The sequence below is a fragment of the Anopheles moucheti genome, chromosome X (assembly GCF_943734755.1).
Source record: "Anopheles moucheti chromosome X, idAnoMoucSN_F20_07, whole genome shotgun sequence".
In the NCBI taxonomy this organism is placed as follows: domain Eukaryota; kingdom Metazoa; phylum Arthropoda; class Insecta; order Diptera; family Culicidae; genus Anopheles; species Anopheles moucheti.
This window is the reverse complement of record NC_069142.1, coordinates 7,220,950-7,234,531: the sequence shown is the minus strand read 5'-3', so window position 1 is coordinate 7,234,531 and position 13,582 is coordinate 7,220,950. Positions and strand designations below refer to the sequence as shown.

Below are 13,582 nucleotides of genomic sequence, written 5' to 3'. Positions count from 1 at the left end.
GGACTTCCTGAACATCTCTTCCTGGAAGATCGTATGCGATAACCTATCCAGAGTTCAACAAAGTTCAACAAAGAGAGACTCTTGGAATCTTGACCAAACTTACCAGATTTGTAGAAATAGCGATGTCCAACGCTATCTGCCAGATGAAGGTGGATGGAAAACTTTACCACCAAGTCTCTAACTCGACGGTTCCTACTAATCAAAGTTGATGGCAAATGTAGGGATGTTTGTACTATATTATTAGAAAACTGTTCAACTCAAAATACCTCATACGAAGATCTAAGCTAGGACTGTCTAAAATCTATATGTATAGTTCATTCTTGCAGTTTTGTGAGCCAGAAACCACGAAGAAAAAAAAAGGAACTCAAGACAAAAATACATTGCTTTGCATACCTACAGGCGCTATGGATGTCTGCAAAACACAAATAGAGCTTTGAATTGGTTTAATTCTTACTGCCGCTTTTAATAACAGTCATTAGCATCAGTTGTGGTAACGTTAGTGTTAGTGGTAATATCGTTTCTTCCCCCAACCCCCCCATCATCCCCTTTCTGCAACCCCTGCACTCATTCATTACAGCAACCAGTGGATGAAAAACAGGCTCACAAGCAGCGGTTCACCGAGCAATAGGATTTTAATCGAAGCACAAAACAACCCACACCATCGATTTCAACTCCTCCCTTCCATCTTCCTTTCTTCCCTCCCCCACCACCTACCCCCCATCATCATCTACCCCCCACCTGTCATATAATTTCACAAAGCGAGCAACATCGTTTGAATCGCACGGGAAAATGGGAGTGGGAGCGCCTTTTTAACAAATTAAACCCCAAAACAAAAAACGCGACACGGAAAATAGACGAAAAATCACCCCCCACCCCCCCACACCGAGAGAAAAACCACACAGGCCACGTTGCCAACGCGCACTTGTTGTTGTGTTGTGATAATTAATTATTCAATTATTTCTCAATCACTGGTCCTGCGACCTGCGTAGCCCTTCGCATCCCCTCTCTTTCCCGCGACGATTCTCAAAATATGTGTGTGGAAGGTGTTTCAGTAAAAAAAAAACAAGCGAGTCCGAGGCTTTTCTAGCCTAAAAGTAGCCCCGAACCAGTGTTGCCGTTGGGTTTTTAGTTTTATTTCACCGTCTGCTGTCCGTTGTTTCCCGTTCCACCCACACACCCGGTCGGATGGCCAAATCCACCGTAAACCATTAGGAACGGCACGTACCACCGCTTGTATGCCCACTCGCACCGGACCGCTTTTCCTTCGCCCACCACCCACCGTAATATTCTTATTTATCGAAAACGGGTAATTAGAACGCTTCACTTTGGGAGGGGGTGTTTGGCGCGAAAAAGTTCAACGTTCTCCCCATCCCTTTCCTCTCTCGGCGCATCCATCCTGCCCTCCCTCCCGCTCTAAATCCACACCGCTTCGCACTCATCATATCGACAGTTGTGGTAAAAGTTTTACCGTTTTTCGCAAATCTTCCCTCTGCTCCCCGATTGGCAAAGCAACTTCACCAACAGTTTTATTTTGTGCCTTTTTTTGTTTTTGGTGTGTCTATATATATATTTAAACATTTTCACCAACCCTCCTCCCTCTCCCGTTAAAATGCAACGTCGTTTGGCTGGGTACGGGTTAAAGGGAATGCTTGGAGGAAGGGTGGGAAAACTGGAAACACTCGCTGTACGCCACCCGCCGGCAATTTTGAAGAGCACTGGAGATTCAATTTTATTCCCATTCTCGCCACGAGACTTTTGGACCAGAAAAAGACAAATCTGTACCCTGGAGGAAGATGATGGGAAGGGGTGGTGGTGGGGGAGAGGGTGAGGTTGAAGTTTTTGCGGAACGGGAAGTGAGGAGATTGGCATTCCCTCTTGTGAGTTAAATTAACTTTACTAATTGCCGTAAATCCTCAGCCCGCAACATCTCCAACCAAAACGCACCCCTATTTATCCACCCCCCCTCCCCAAAGCAACCAAAACCAAACGTGCGCTACGGTGGAGATAATTTCTTCTTCCTTACATTCATCCCCCCCCCCCCCAACCTCCTCCCTTTCCTCCCTCCTTCCCATCGTTTCGAGATAATTTTTGGTCGACAAACCGAACCGGTCGAACCAGTAACGAACTTTTCGACAAGTGCCGAAAGCCGAGCTTGTTAGCCCAACAGGGCTGCAATTTGCAATCCACCATTGCCAAACCCCTTTTCTTTACAGTGAGAATTGAAACACCGGGGTGGGAGGGGGGTTGGTGAGGAGGGGGAAGAAAGGGGGAGGGGGGCTTTATTTAAGCAACACACTGTGGCCATGTTCGCGGATCGGAAAGTCGTAAAGCAAGGCGGATGGATTGCGCTAATGGGTGGCCGATTACAGAGCAAATCAAAAAAACTCACCCCTCCCACACCACCCACCCACCCTGTCAACGCAAACAACGTCTGTCGTGGTGGGAAAGAATGCTAAAGCACCGACAGCTTGCCAGTCGTCTGGACAACAAACATCCGGACACATTCGAACACACATTCCCTCCCTGGCCGGGATGTCACAAGCTGTTGTTTTTGTGAGGTTTGCGGCGTAGCGTAATGAGTTATACGGTTGCAGATGTTTCGAAAGTATGTGTGCTTGCTGTTGTGCTCTTCCCTTTTTTTCTTGTTGGGGCCTCCCATTCCCGCCCTAATAAATTCTGCTTTTTTCGATCACCAAATTACGACTCGCACACGTCACGTCAAACTCCAACCGCCAGCAAGCGCCCGCGACACACGTAAAAGATACATCATTTCTGTCCCCGCCAAATAGCAGCACGTGCGGCGTGTACTGTTTAGTTTATTTATTTTAGTGTGCTGCTGGCCACCATCTGTGCCGAGTTATTTCTGGTCCGGCTTCCATTGATCGATACGTTTAAAGCATGGCGCGACTAACGACCTCAACGCTTAGCACCAACCCCCCCCCCAAAAAAAAGGTACACGCTGCAACACCGCGCAATACCTACAAAACGATCGAGTACTGGACGGTTTCCATCATGCCGGGCAGCATCCGGTTTCCGGTCAGCAAAATGGCCCAGCCAAAATGGTGTCATCTATCCATTCGATCGTTGACCAACGAAACAGTCGCACTGGGAAGGGAAAAAGCGAGTGTGCAGAAGGGACGAGAGTAGTCGATTTGAGCAACACTTGTCAATGGTGGGGTTTTATTTGTACCTACCCTCCGCTTATATTTACCATGTGCTTTTATTATCCTCGAACCCCGGAGGCCGGAAATTCGTTTTACTTCATCCATTTTTTTGTGATGCTTCTTTTTCCCCCCCGTTTCTACCCTCCATTTTACTCCCTCTCTCAACATCACAGCTCGCAACATCGCAAAACCGGATTGAGGTTAGGTCAGTGTTTGGCAAACTTTTTCGGCACAGACTGTGCCCATTATCACAGCAATATCCATTATTTTAGTATTAGAAACCCCAACATGTGTACTTGATTATCCCGAACATTTGTTATGCGTTTGGAAATTTTTTGTTTAGTGGATATATCACCTTACTCGAATGTATTCACACGTGCTTACAGTATTACTAAACGTCACGTCTTCAAGTTCTAAAAACTTATGAGCTACTAAGAAACTTTAGAGATGCGAAATGCTTTAGTTCCTAGTATATTATTGCTAAGTCGGTCACCAAGAATGTGAAGTCCCACCAATAGTATCACCAGAGTTCTTGTCTTAAACTCTGTCATTAGTACCTGAGGTGTCTCATGTCCACAAGAGATGACAACTTCTAACGAACTCCTTTCAAACTTCAGATATGAATCTTCTATCTGGAATCTTCTATCGAATTTGTGTCGACCTAGTGGATATCCTAGATATACTGTGAGATTTGTGCGCCTGAAATCCAGCTCCCAATCCCAGCATCTTAGCATGAAATACAACCGAGGATGAAGAAGTGCAGCTCTGGACCCAGGTTTCCTGGAAACGGATTTCTGACCTGAGTCCAAATGCCTCCCATGTGAAGTTCCCTTTTTTTAACTGGAGTCCTCGAATTTCTGCTAGAGGTGGAATCTTCTATCGAACTTGTGTCGAACTCTTGGATATCCTAGGACCCTTGGATCTTGAAGTTAAATCAGGAGAACTCACGCATCTTCAACGCGACTTAAATCAAGTGCCCAATTAATGCTGAATTTCCAGCATCTTAGCATGAAATACAACCGAGCATGAAGAAGAGCAACTTTGGATCAAGTTTTCTGGAAACAAATTGGTGATCTGAAATGATACTGTTGCCGTACTTTGCCGACCACTGAATGAGGTCGTTTCCTCAGAGATACAAAAAAACAGCGAAACTGCAATTGTGAGGTTAATTCACTGCACCGTTTCGTCTCCAAGCTTCAAATCACGTTTGATGATGGTTTGTTGTAATGGGTACAATAAAAAAAGCTACTAAAGCTTATTCAATTTTAACGCGAGCCGTGAATCACAAGTGTTAATACCCAGCGCAACTTGACTTTACTGTTTTGGGAAGGTTAGGTCTGGTAGGTAGCCACCATAACCTCGGTCAGGACAGTCCACATAGCACTCTGCTTCCCTCTCATGCCCTCCATTACCAGCTGCATTGACCGCAAGACAATTGTCAACGCTAACAAAGTGCGGCAAATTGTCCACTGCTCTTCAGTCGATCCGCTGTGTGTTTTGGATAAGCAAACAATTGTACCTACAGTTCCTGGTAGACCTAAAAAGGGGGAAAGGGAACGTAAGTATCCTTCAGGAAATTTCAAGCAGAAGCACGGAAAACCGTAACCACGCTGAAGACAATGCGCGTTGTGCCGTGGGTATCGAATTTGTTTTGCTCCGACAGAGCACTTCTGACAGTTTGGTCCCAAAAAGCGTTGAGGAAAGGAGTGTCTTTAGTGTTGTACACCGTTGAAGCGTAGTAGCAGGCTGCCAGATGCAGCGATGTTGGAAACACAGCGACACTTTTGACCGTTCTTGAGTTGAGACGGCGTGGAGCTGCCGGATGTCGGATGGGAAGATTACAGGGTGGAGGATACAGTGCAGTACATCCATCAGACAAAGTCGTCTTAAACTGTACATCCCATTCGCCGACTTATACAATTCGTTCGATTATTATGGCTTTTTCCTTCCCCCAAAATTCGTTCCAGAACACAAAGACTTGAATTTCCCTCCCTACAGACACATACACACACACTCAAGAAAACCGTTCGTCGGTCACGTTCCATGCCCTCCGGGAGGAAGCGCAGGAAATCAAAATTCTGAAAATCTGACCCACGCCTGCTTCCTGGTGCAACCAACCGAGCGATACAAACGGGACAGAAAAATGCCGTGCATAAATCGTGTGTAACTGTCGACGACTTACGGGGCCATCTTGCACGTACTTGTGCCGCACGCTGGTGACTCACATACATCACAGCAACGCAACCCAGGGGGACCACAGGCCACAGAAACACATCGATCGAAAGACGCCCGGCCCGGCACCCCAACCGCACGGCACCGTTAAATCCGTGAAACAGCGTAATGTTATGACACAGATTCATTGTGTTACTGTCATTTTTTTTTTTATTAACGCCATTATGAGTCACATATTTAATGGTGGGCTGAGCTGGGGGTGGTTTTTTTTTTTTTATTTTGTTCGCCGTGATTCCTTTGTGTCGTTCGCGGAGCGCGATCAGCACGCGGCTTGTGCACTTGGTTTCTTATTAAATTTACATATTTTACACATCGATTAAGCCCATTAACGGGCACCATTGTATCGCTATCAGCGGGCGACCATTTTTTGGCACATTTATTTCGCCAGCACCATCAATCCGCTGGCGCCCGGCACGCACGTTTAATGTTGGGCGCCACCCATTTGCCGGGAGGGGTTCGTTAATTTCTGCAGAGCATTACCCGGGCCCCATCGGCGGGTTTCTTTGTTCGCTCGGTGGCTCGGATGACGATGGCATTCCATCGATTGATGGGTTTGCTTTCTTCGCAACCAGAGTGAAAGTTGCGGGAGGTTTTTAGCCGCAGCGGGACACACACTGCTAATCAGTGACGCTGGAAGGTTTTCCCAATCCTTGTGCAGGGGAAAGCACCCAAACCCCAAACCACCCCCGAGGTTGGGTGAGGGTTCCAGGGAATTGGATTGTATCGATTTCAATGTATCGATAGAAGCATCAAGAAGTTCGCGTGTTTTGTCCTCTTGAGGGAGGCGGGCGAAATGAGGGCGAAATTTGGGCGAAATTGGGACGAATTTCCCACCCAGGTGAGACATCTTTTTCCCACCGACAAGGATCTAAATTCGGAAGCGCACGGTTTTGGTAATTTTAGCCCACCCCAACTCACATACATCCACCGCCCGGGTTTGGTTGGCTCTCTTTGATCTAGAGAGCCCGGGTCGTCTAAAGGTGGGGTTGTGTGCATTTTGTTATTATCCTCCTCATCACACCATCAGCATATTATTTTTATTGCAAGTGTTTTTAGTCCGGGTCTCGGGTACACGATACCCCCCCCCCCCCCCCTCTTCCACCCATCTCCCCGCCCCCCTGCTTTTCGTCTAACCCAAAACCATCAACCTGATACACCCTCATCAATACCGGCGAAGATCCAGTCCACCTGGGTCGATCTGACAGAGCGCGTTAGCACACCTGAGTTTCGTTTTTTTCTTCCTTTCATTCCCCACATGCTTCCACGTCTCTTACATCCATTATCAGTTGCCCCAACCCACAGCACAGCCGTGGGATCCGAAAATTTCCGAAAAGTACCGTGCGGTCACTGCCTCGCGTCGTACTGAATTATGAATAATGATTTTTGTTTAGCTTTCATCACCTCTTACGGTGGCGGACGGTTCCCGGTTCTCCCGTCATCCCAACTTGTGCGCAATGGTTGCGTTTGCATCTCATCTCATCTACATTCCTAATACGTACCAACCCAACCTTTCCACCTGACAAACAGGTGACATCCTCCCGGTATCAGATTACCTGGTTTCCTTTTTTTCATGCATTGGGAGGGTGGGAGGAGAGGGAAGGGAGGGGGGGCATCTCTCGAGGTATAAAGGTGTGAGTAAAGGCACTGGCCGGCACTGTGCCAACTTCGGGTGCTCACACAACCTGTGCGAATATTTTCGCATAATTAATCAGCCAAGCAGCCACCCCGAAAGATACACCCCGAAGGGGGACTGGTTTACGGTACAGTGTAGGGAGTTGGAACGAGGAGGCATCAAACAAAAAAAAGTATGTACACCAGGATGCCTTCATTAAAATTCAGCACGAAAGGTTGCCCCGTGCCGGCTGGTGCGATCCGCCATGTGTCTCTTTTAGGCGAGGCCGAAAACGCGTGTTGCTTAGAACGTGCAACCGTGTTCGGAGAACAGGTGGCCGCTTATCGACGCGTTCAACGCGTATCGAACGCGAAGCAGCGCGAAAGCACGGCGGCGCTAACAAATAAAACCAACAGACGGGCGAGTAGTTGCAAGCGCAGGTGCTGAAAATGGCAACGCAACGCAAAGTCTGGCGGGTAATTAGCTTCGATTAGTGCAGCGCGCGTAGCTGATTTAGACGTAGCGAGTTGGTTACCGAGCGCACATTTGGATGCGGCACACACCCGGGCATTAAAGCTATTAGCTGGTGGTTAGTTATTCCATAAGTGTCAAGGTACCGTGTGATAATCATCTTTAATGTTGACTTTCTGCGCCACCTGTTGGGTGTCTTTGGACAAGAAGGTCATCAGGAGTCATTGGAAAGCTATGGTGAATAATACTTGTGTTAGGCTTAATGAATCCTTTGAGAAGAGTTATTCATATGAATCTTTAGTGAGGAGTCATTCGAATCAGGAATTGAAACCAGGTCATTCAATTTGCAGTTGAATTTTAATATTTAGACAAGTCACAATTGTTGTTCTGCTTAAAGAATTCTTTTAAGAAGAGTCATTTATATGAATCTTTAATGAAGAGTCATTCAAATTAGGAAACGACTCTCAAAACCTGTATGAATCCTCAGAGCAGAGGCGGATTATGGTGGGGATAAGCTCATGGAGGCTATATACATTGGACAACATATAAAAATCTTAGAAGATTCATGAATCTTTTAAATTGAGATTCCGATTCTTTCATTCAGATTCATGAATCTGAATCAGAGTTATAATAATTTATCAGGATGAAGTTTCCGAAATCAATGAACGCAGTCGTTGAGATCTCGGCAACTAGATAGTTGGTTAAATAAGCTAGAGATAGAATGTCCTTTCATTCGCCTAAAATCATGCGTGATCGCTTGCAGACGATTGCGAAATATTAAAGTAAATGGTTTTCCACGTAATTTTCAGAAAACGCTTTGTGACCGTAGCACTAAAGATATCAACCTTTCCTTTCCACGAAAAAGAATTCCACGGCGTATTGTTTAGAATCAGCTCCAGTTCGGCAAATGTGAATCTACAGTTCTTTCAAATGGGACCAACTGAGCGTTTTACATTACGAGCTACTAATATCCAATAAAATCATCGTATAGCTCTTTGTAGGTGGGAGCTATTCTCTCATCAACCTATACTTTAACAACCATGAAACCATAAAATAACTCGCACTGTTACAAAAAAAAACGCAACGTCCCTCAATTAATAATTTAAGCCTTCGTCTATTTATTGAACTCCACCGTACATATGAATATTTAATGACTGGAAATTAATTTTATGATTATGTCATTATGCAAAAAATCGAGCCCGTGAGCACACATTATTGGCTGTGTGTGAGTGTGCGGTTTCTGTGCTAACTCTTCGTGTCCGTTTTTTTTTTCGATTGTTGTTTTGCTTTTCTTTAATCCTTTTTTTTCTCTCTTTTTGCCACTACACATAAATATCCGGAATACATGTGTGAATTGTGTTTTGTTTTTTTTTGTTTTTGTTTTTTTTTTTGCTTTGTTTTCGTTACGTTAGTTTTGTTTTAAAAAAGACTGACCGGCGGTTGTTCGTTAGTTTTTTTTTTTGGGTGGGGGAGAGAAGAGGGAATGTCGGGTGGAGTGGGGGTTTGGGTTGGAAAGTGAAATCTTAATATTTCCATGGTTTTGTGCTATTCCAGTTACCGCCACCATCATCATCATCCCGCACGATGCGTGAATTTGTGTATAAATGTGTCAAAAGGGTAATTCACGTTCGTTCGGTTTACATAAAAAAACGATGGATGTCCCCCATCCGCCATCGTATGGCTCCCCTCCCCCCGGGATGATGATGGGATGCGACGAAAAACAAAGCATAATACATCTGGCTTCTTTACGTTGCTGTTTGGCTACAAATGATGGTCGCACAGTACCGGACCACCATTTCTACTGAGATTGAGTAGCATACTGATGTGGAAAGTAATTTATCCTACCAAGCTAACATAAAAAAATGCACCTGCACTAGGGCAAAACGGAGTCGTCCAAGACTCCGGATCTGTCGATTGATTGGCAAACATTGGCCGCCATCGGTTCGTCTAATGAGATTACCTGATTCGCTTCCCTTTCCTGCAACCATTTCTTTACGGAATGCAGCTGTTTATGAATGGTTTGGCAATGCACGGCCCCTCGCTATCTGCTAACTTCCTATTACCTAAGGATGAAGTTGCTGCCAGTGGGCGTATGGGACATACACGACTAAATGTACACTCCTATAAACTACCCACCCGTTGTGTTAGTGGCTGCCCTAGTCTGCCCGAAATCCCTACCCAAAAGGTATTAAAAACAATGTTTTTAAAATAATAAGCTGTAAAATCACAATACCTAGGTGACTTCTAATCGCATTCCCTCGCTACTGTTACCATTTTTTTAAAAAATACACATACATCTGTTACATAAATATACTTTGTTTTAAAAAAACACATAAATGAAATAAATAGATAATGACTTACGCGATATCGGCCTATACTGTTCTTTGCTCCCTTACTGTCATACGTATAACTTAACCCTCTTAAGCATGATACTGTTGTAATGATTTCCAGTGGGATTTCTCTACCGCACCTTCCGGTGCTTCCCGCTCGTAGCTCACTTTGGCTAGTGCGGCCGCACCGCGCTCACCGTCATCGTTACCGCCATCTGTGTGATCACGGCCCGTTTTCGATGCTTCGTGCGCACCGTTCGTGTCTCGGTCGCCTATTACAGCGCCCCGCTCGATGGCATCACGCAGCGCTGTTACCTCGGCCGACGTGACTGATTTGTGCCGCCGACCTAGCCGGCAACGGCGTTGATAGCTGCTCTGCCGCTGCCAGCGGCGTACCTCCGATAACCGTTCGCCTAGCTGACGCCATTTATCGAAATTTATGTGTCCATTCGGGAGGCTGAAAATAATTCAAAAAATCAGAAATTTAGAAAATTACAACTCTTCTTCTAATATATGAGTAAGAACTAAATACAAAACAGATGATCAGACGCATTTATAAGACTACCTACATCGAACTGCCACTGGTTTCGTTTAAGAAGTGTAGATCTTTTAGCAGCAGGCTGAAGAACGGCAACACCGCGACAGCGGAACCTTTCTTCGCATTCGTCTGACCCTGCCCGTCGTCCGACGAGCAAGACGAATTTTCCTGCGACGACCTGGAAGAGGACGTGGAGGAGGATCGAGAGCTAGCAGGACAGCTGCGCCAGGCCGCCGCCTGTAGTGTCGCACGGTACGTTGCAAAGTTGTTTGTCGGATCGGCCTGATGCTCGAGAATGGCAAGTTGCTGGCGGCCACCGCCAGCCGCACTGCTGCACGTGGAAGAGCTGTTACCGATCCCGCTGGCACTGGAAATCATGCTCGACGACGTCATACCGGACAGTAGCGACGACGACGACGATGTAACCTTCGTCCACTGAAAGAGCAAAATAAATAACTTCGCGTTAGTACTGTGGTACTGTATTTCTCTCTTGAGAGGAGTAATTCATATGAAACATTTGTTTGAAACAAACTTTTCATTGATATTTCATTTTTTAAAGGAGGCTTTCAACAGCACTACATTAGTCCCTCAAATCTGCTGCTTTCACCGATGGTTTAGCTTACCGTTTTCTTTAACCGTCCTATTGGGCCACCGGTAAGGGTAGCGATGATGGCCATGAGGCTATTGAAGTTGCCCCGATTAAAGCATTCCCTGCCGGTTTCGATCCAATACTCCACCGCCCGGGCACGGTGACGTTTGCGCGGCGAACGCAGTATATCTGTCGCGACCACGTACGTCAACCGGTTGTACCACTGGACGTACGCGAGCAGATTGCTGCCGGTCGTACCAGCGCGGTAGCTCGACCCGGAACCGCTGGACGTACCGCTGCACGGCGAGGGGAAAAATTCTTCCAGCCCGATGAATGAAAACCGTTCCGCCTCGATGGCGGTCAGTGTGTTGGCCATCAGTACGGGCGAACCGCTCGCCAGCTCGACCAGCGACGGGGCCGTTTTCCACTCATCCGCACCGTACTTTAGCTGTTGCAGGTTGCTCTTTTCCAGCTCGTATTTTTCCAGCTTGGCCAGTTGGTGTGCGAGGCGTCGCAGCGCACGGGACAGTGTACTCCGCTCGCGGACCGAGCCACGGTTCGATGACCGGGCACGGTCCGGTTGGTCGTGCGGGAGCGAAGCGTTGGACGATTGCTGCTCCGTGAAGCTGCGCACCAGCCGCATCATACGCTCATCCCGAAAGTCGTACGGAAAGTCATGCATCCAGGCGGCGAGCAGATGGGGCAGGTTGGATGTGCCACCGTTCGTCAACGCCGCACGGAGCGTCTTCTCCAGTATTTCGTCCGGGCGCAGGAACTGACGTGCGGCAAGCAGGAAGGTAAAGATGAACGAACGGTCCGGAATGTACGAGACGGTGGGCGTAAAATGTGTCAGCAGTCCGTCCAGCGAACCCGATATTAGGTTACCTTCGGTGTAGTGTAGCAGCAGGTCGTCCGCCTTCGTGTACTGAGGATCCTGCAAAATTAATGAGACATACAAGAAAAGGAACAACAAAAAATCTCATTTAGTGCGTGTGTGTGTGTGTGCTAATACTTTAAAAGAAAACAAGAAAAAGAACTGTGATGCTGGATTGTGGATGTTGGGTGGGGCAGCATTTAATAAACACGCTCCACGAAACCGCACCAGCTTTTATTACCGCAGCGTGTTTTATTTCCGGTGCGTCCGTTTCGGTCCACTGGCCCGAGTCTACGCTACCGCTTGGCCAGCAGTGTTTCTGGTTCGCCATGCTACCGTCCGCTGGTCCCCTGTAACCCTCGGTCATCTCGACCGTACGGCTGTTGTAAAGCTGCTTTTCGACCCGTTCCTCGGTCACCTCCCACGGGTTCACCACCGGGTCACCGGTGCGCCCGGTCGGGATCGGTTGCACGACACACTTTTCCGTCGTTTTGCGGCAGTTCGACACGGTTAGCGAGGTTTCGACGGCAACCACCATACCCGGGCCCGTATTGCTCCGATGCAGCTTCTCGATTATGCGGTTTAATACTAAGATGGATGGAATCTCTCCGGCCCGCAAAGCGTCGCGTATCGAAACGGCGTCATCGTCCGTGCCATCACTCGCCGTGCTGTGGTCGGAGTTTTCCGCCGGAAGGCGTACCGGTATACCGTTGATGAGCAGTATTTCCTCCTCGTGGACGGTTCGTGTTTGCGAGATGTCCTCCAGCACCAGCGTGCTGGGTGCGGCAGATGTTGTACCGGTCGCCCCTGTAGACGAACCGGACGAACCACCGTTGAGCAGTGAGCTAATCCGTTCAAGCACATTTTGCCCTTGTATCGCGGCATCGTCTTCAATCGTGTTGGACATGGTTTTGGCGGAGAGTTGATGTTTGTGCCGCTGGGAGGAGGATTAACGCGTTGTACGCATCGTATCGTCCGTCCCGAAAACCGGAACAGGTTGCTCGAGGAGATGATTGATTGTATCGATATCTTTGCTCGCCTTTCTTTCACAAACTTCAACGAGAGAACCTCTAGCACGTCTCACAAGCACAGTATGTAAATGACTAATACTTAATAATTGCCGCATTCAGAACAGAGCGGTCTGATCTCATCGGTCACGGATAAATCGCGAAGCGGGGGGAAAATAAAGAATACTTCTCTCGGTGGAAAACCCGAGAAACAAAATACTACACGGTCATAAAATCAATGCCAAAAATAGTTGAGCGCTGCGAGTCGACTGGAGAACATTTTTTTTCTGTTCGACGTATTGAGCAAACACACGCGGGTGGCCTGTTCTGGCACCGTAATCACTTCTGTACAGGGACGGGTGAGTTTTACGCCCGGGCAACCCTTCCGTACGGCAGCACCCGGACCGTAAAGTTGACTTAAATAACGCGTTTTACGACCAAATCCAATAGTTCACCCATCGCCTACCACAGCAACCACACAACCCGTAGAGGGATAGCGTCATGTATTTTTGTTCTTGTGTGCCTTGCTGTGTGTGTACAGTATTTTCTTTTTTGTTGCTTTTGCTGTGTTTTCGTGCGTTTGACAGTTGGAAGAGGAGAACATTCAACTGAGCAGCATAAACGGAACGGGGTGAAGTTTGCTGCCGGGGAAAGACACACGGTCGCAAAACGTTGAGCACGAATATTTGGCATGTCGCGAAAATGCAACGAATTTATGCGACGGTTGGTCCAGAGAAAGTTGGAAGTTGCGCCTAGATTTTATCA

At 47.3% G+C, this 13,582-nt stretch overlaps 1 protein-coding gene across 1 annotated transcript; it reads right to left on the bottom strand.

Annotated features, from left to right (window-relative positions):
• Positions 1-8,577: 8,577 nt before the first annotated feature.
• Positions 8,578-13,300, bottom strand: LOC128306462 (ras-GEF domain-containing family member 1B-like). Its single transcript, XM_053043984.1, has 4 exons — positions 12,052-13,300; positions 10,971-11,870; positions 10,379-10,782; positions 8,578-10,266 (listed from the first exon to the last, which is right to left on the bottom strand). The coding sequence occupies exons 1-4, from the start codon at positions 12,715-12,717 to the stop codon at positions 9,900-9,902; spliced, it is 2,337 nt and encodes a 778-aa protein (XP_052899944.1). The 5' UTR covers positions 12,718-13,300; the 3' UTR covers positions 8,578-9,899.
• Positions 13,301-13,582: the final 282 nt, after the last annotated feature.

Coding starts and splice junctions, on each gene's coding strand:
- LOC128306462 (XM_053043984.1), bottom strand. CDS start 12,717: ATGTCCAACACGATTGAAGACGATGCCGCGATACAAGGGCAAAATGTG. Junction 10,783..10,970: donor TAGGACGGTTAAAGAAAACG/GTAAGCTAAACC, acceptor TTGCTCTTTCAG/TGGACGAAGGTTACATCGTC. Junction 10,267..10,378: donor GAAACCAGTGGCAGTTCGAT/GTAGGTAGTCTT, acceptor AATTATTTTCAG/CCTCCCGAATGGACACATAA.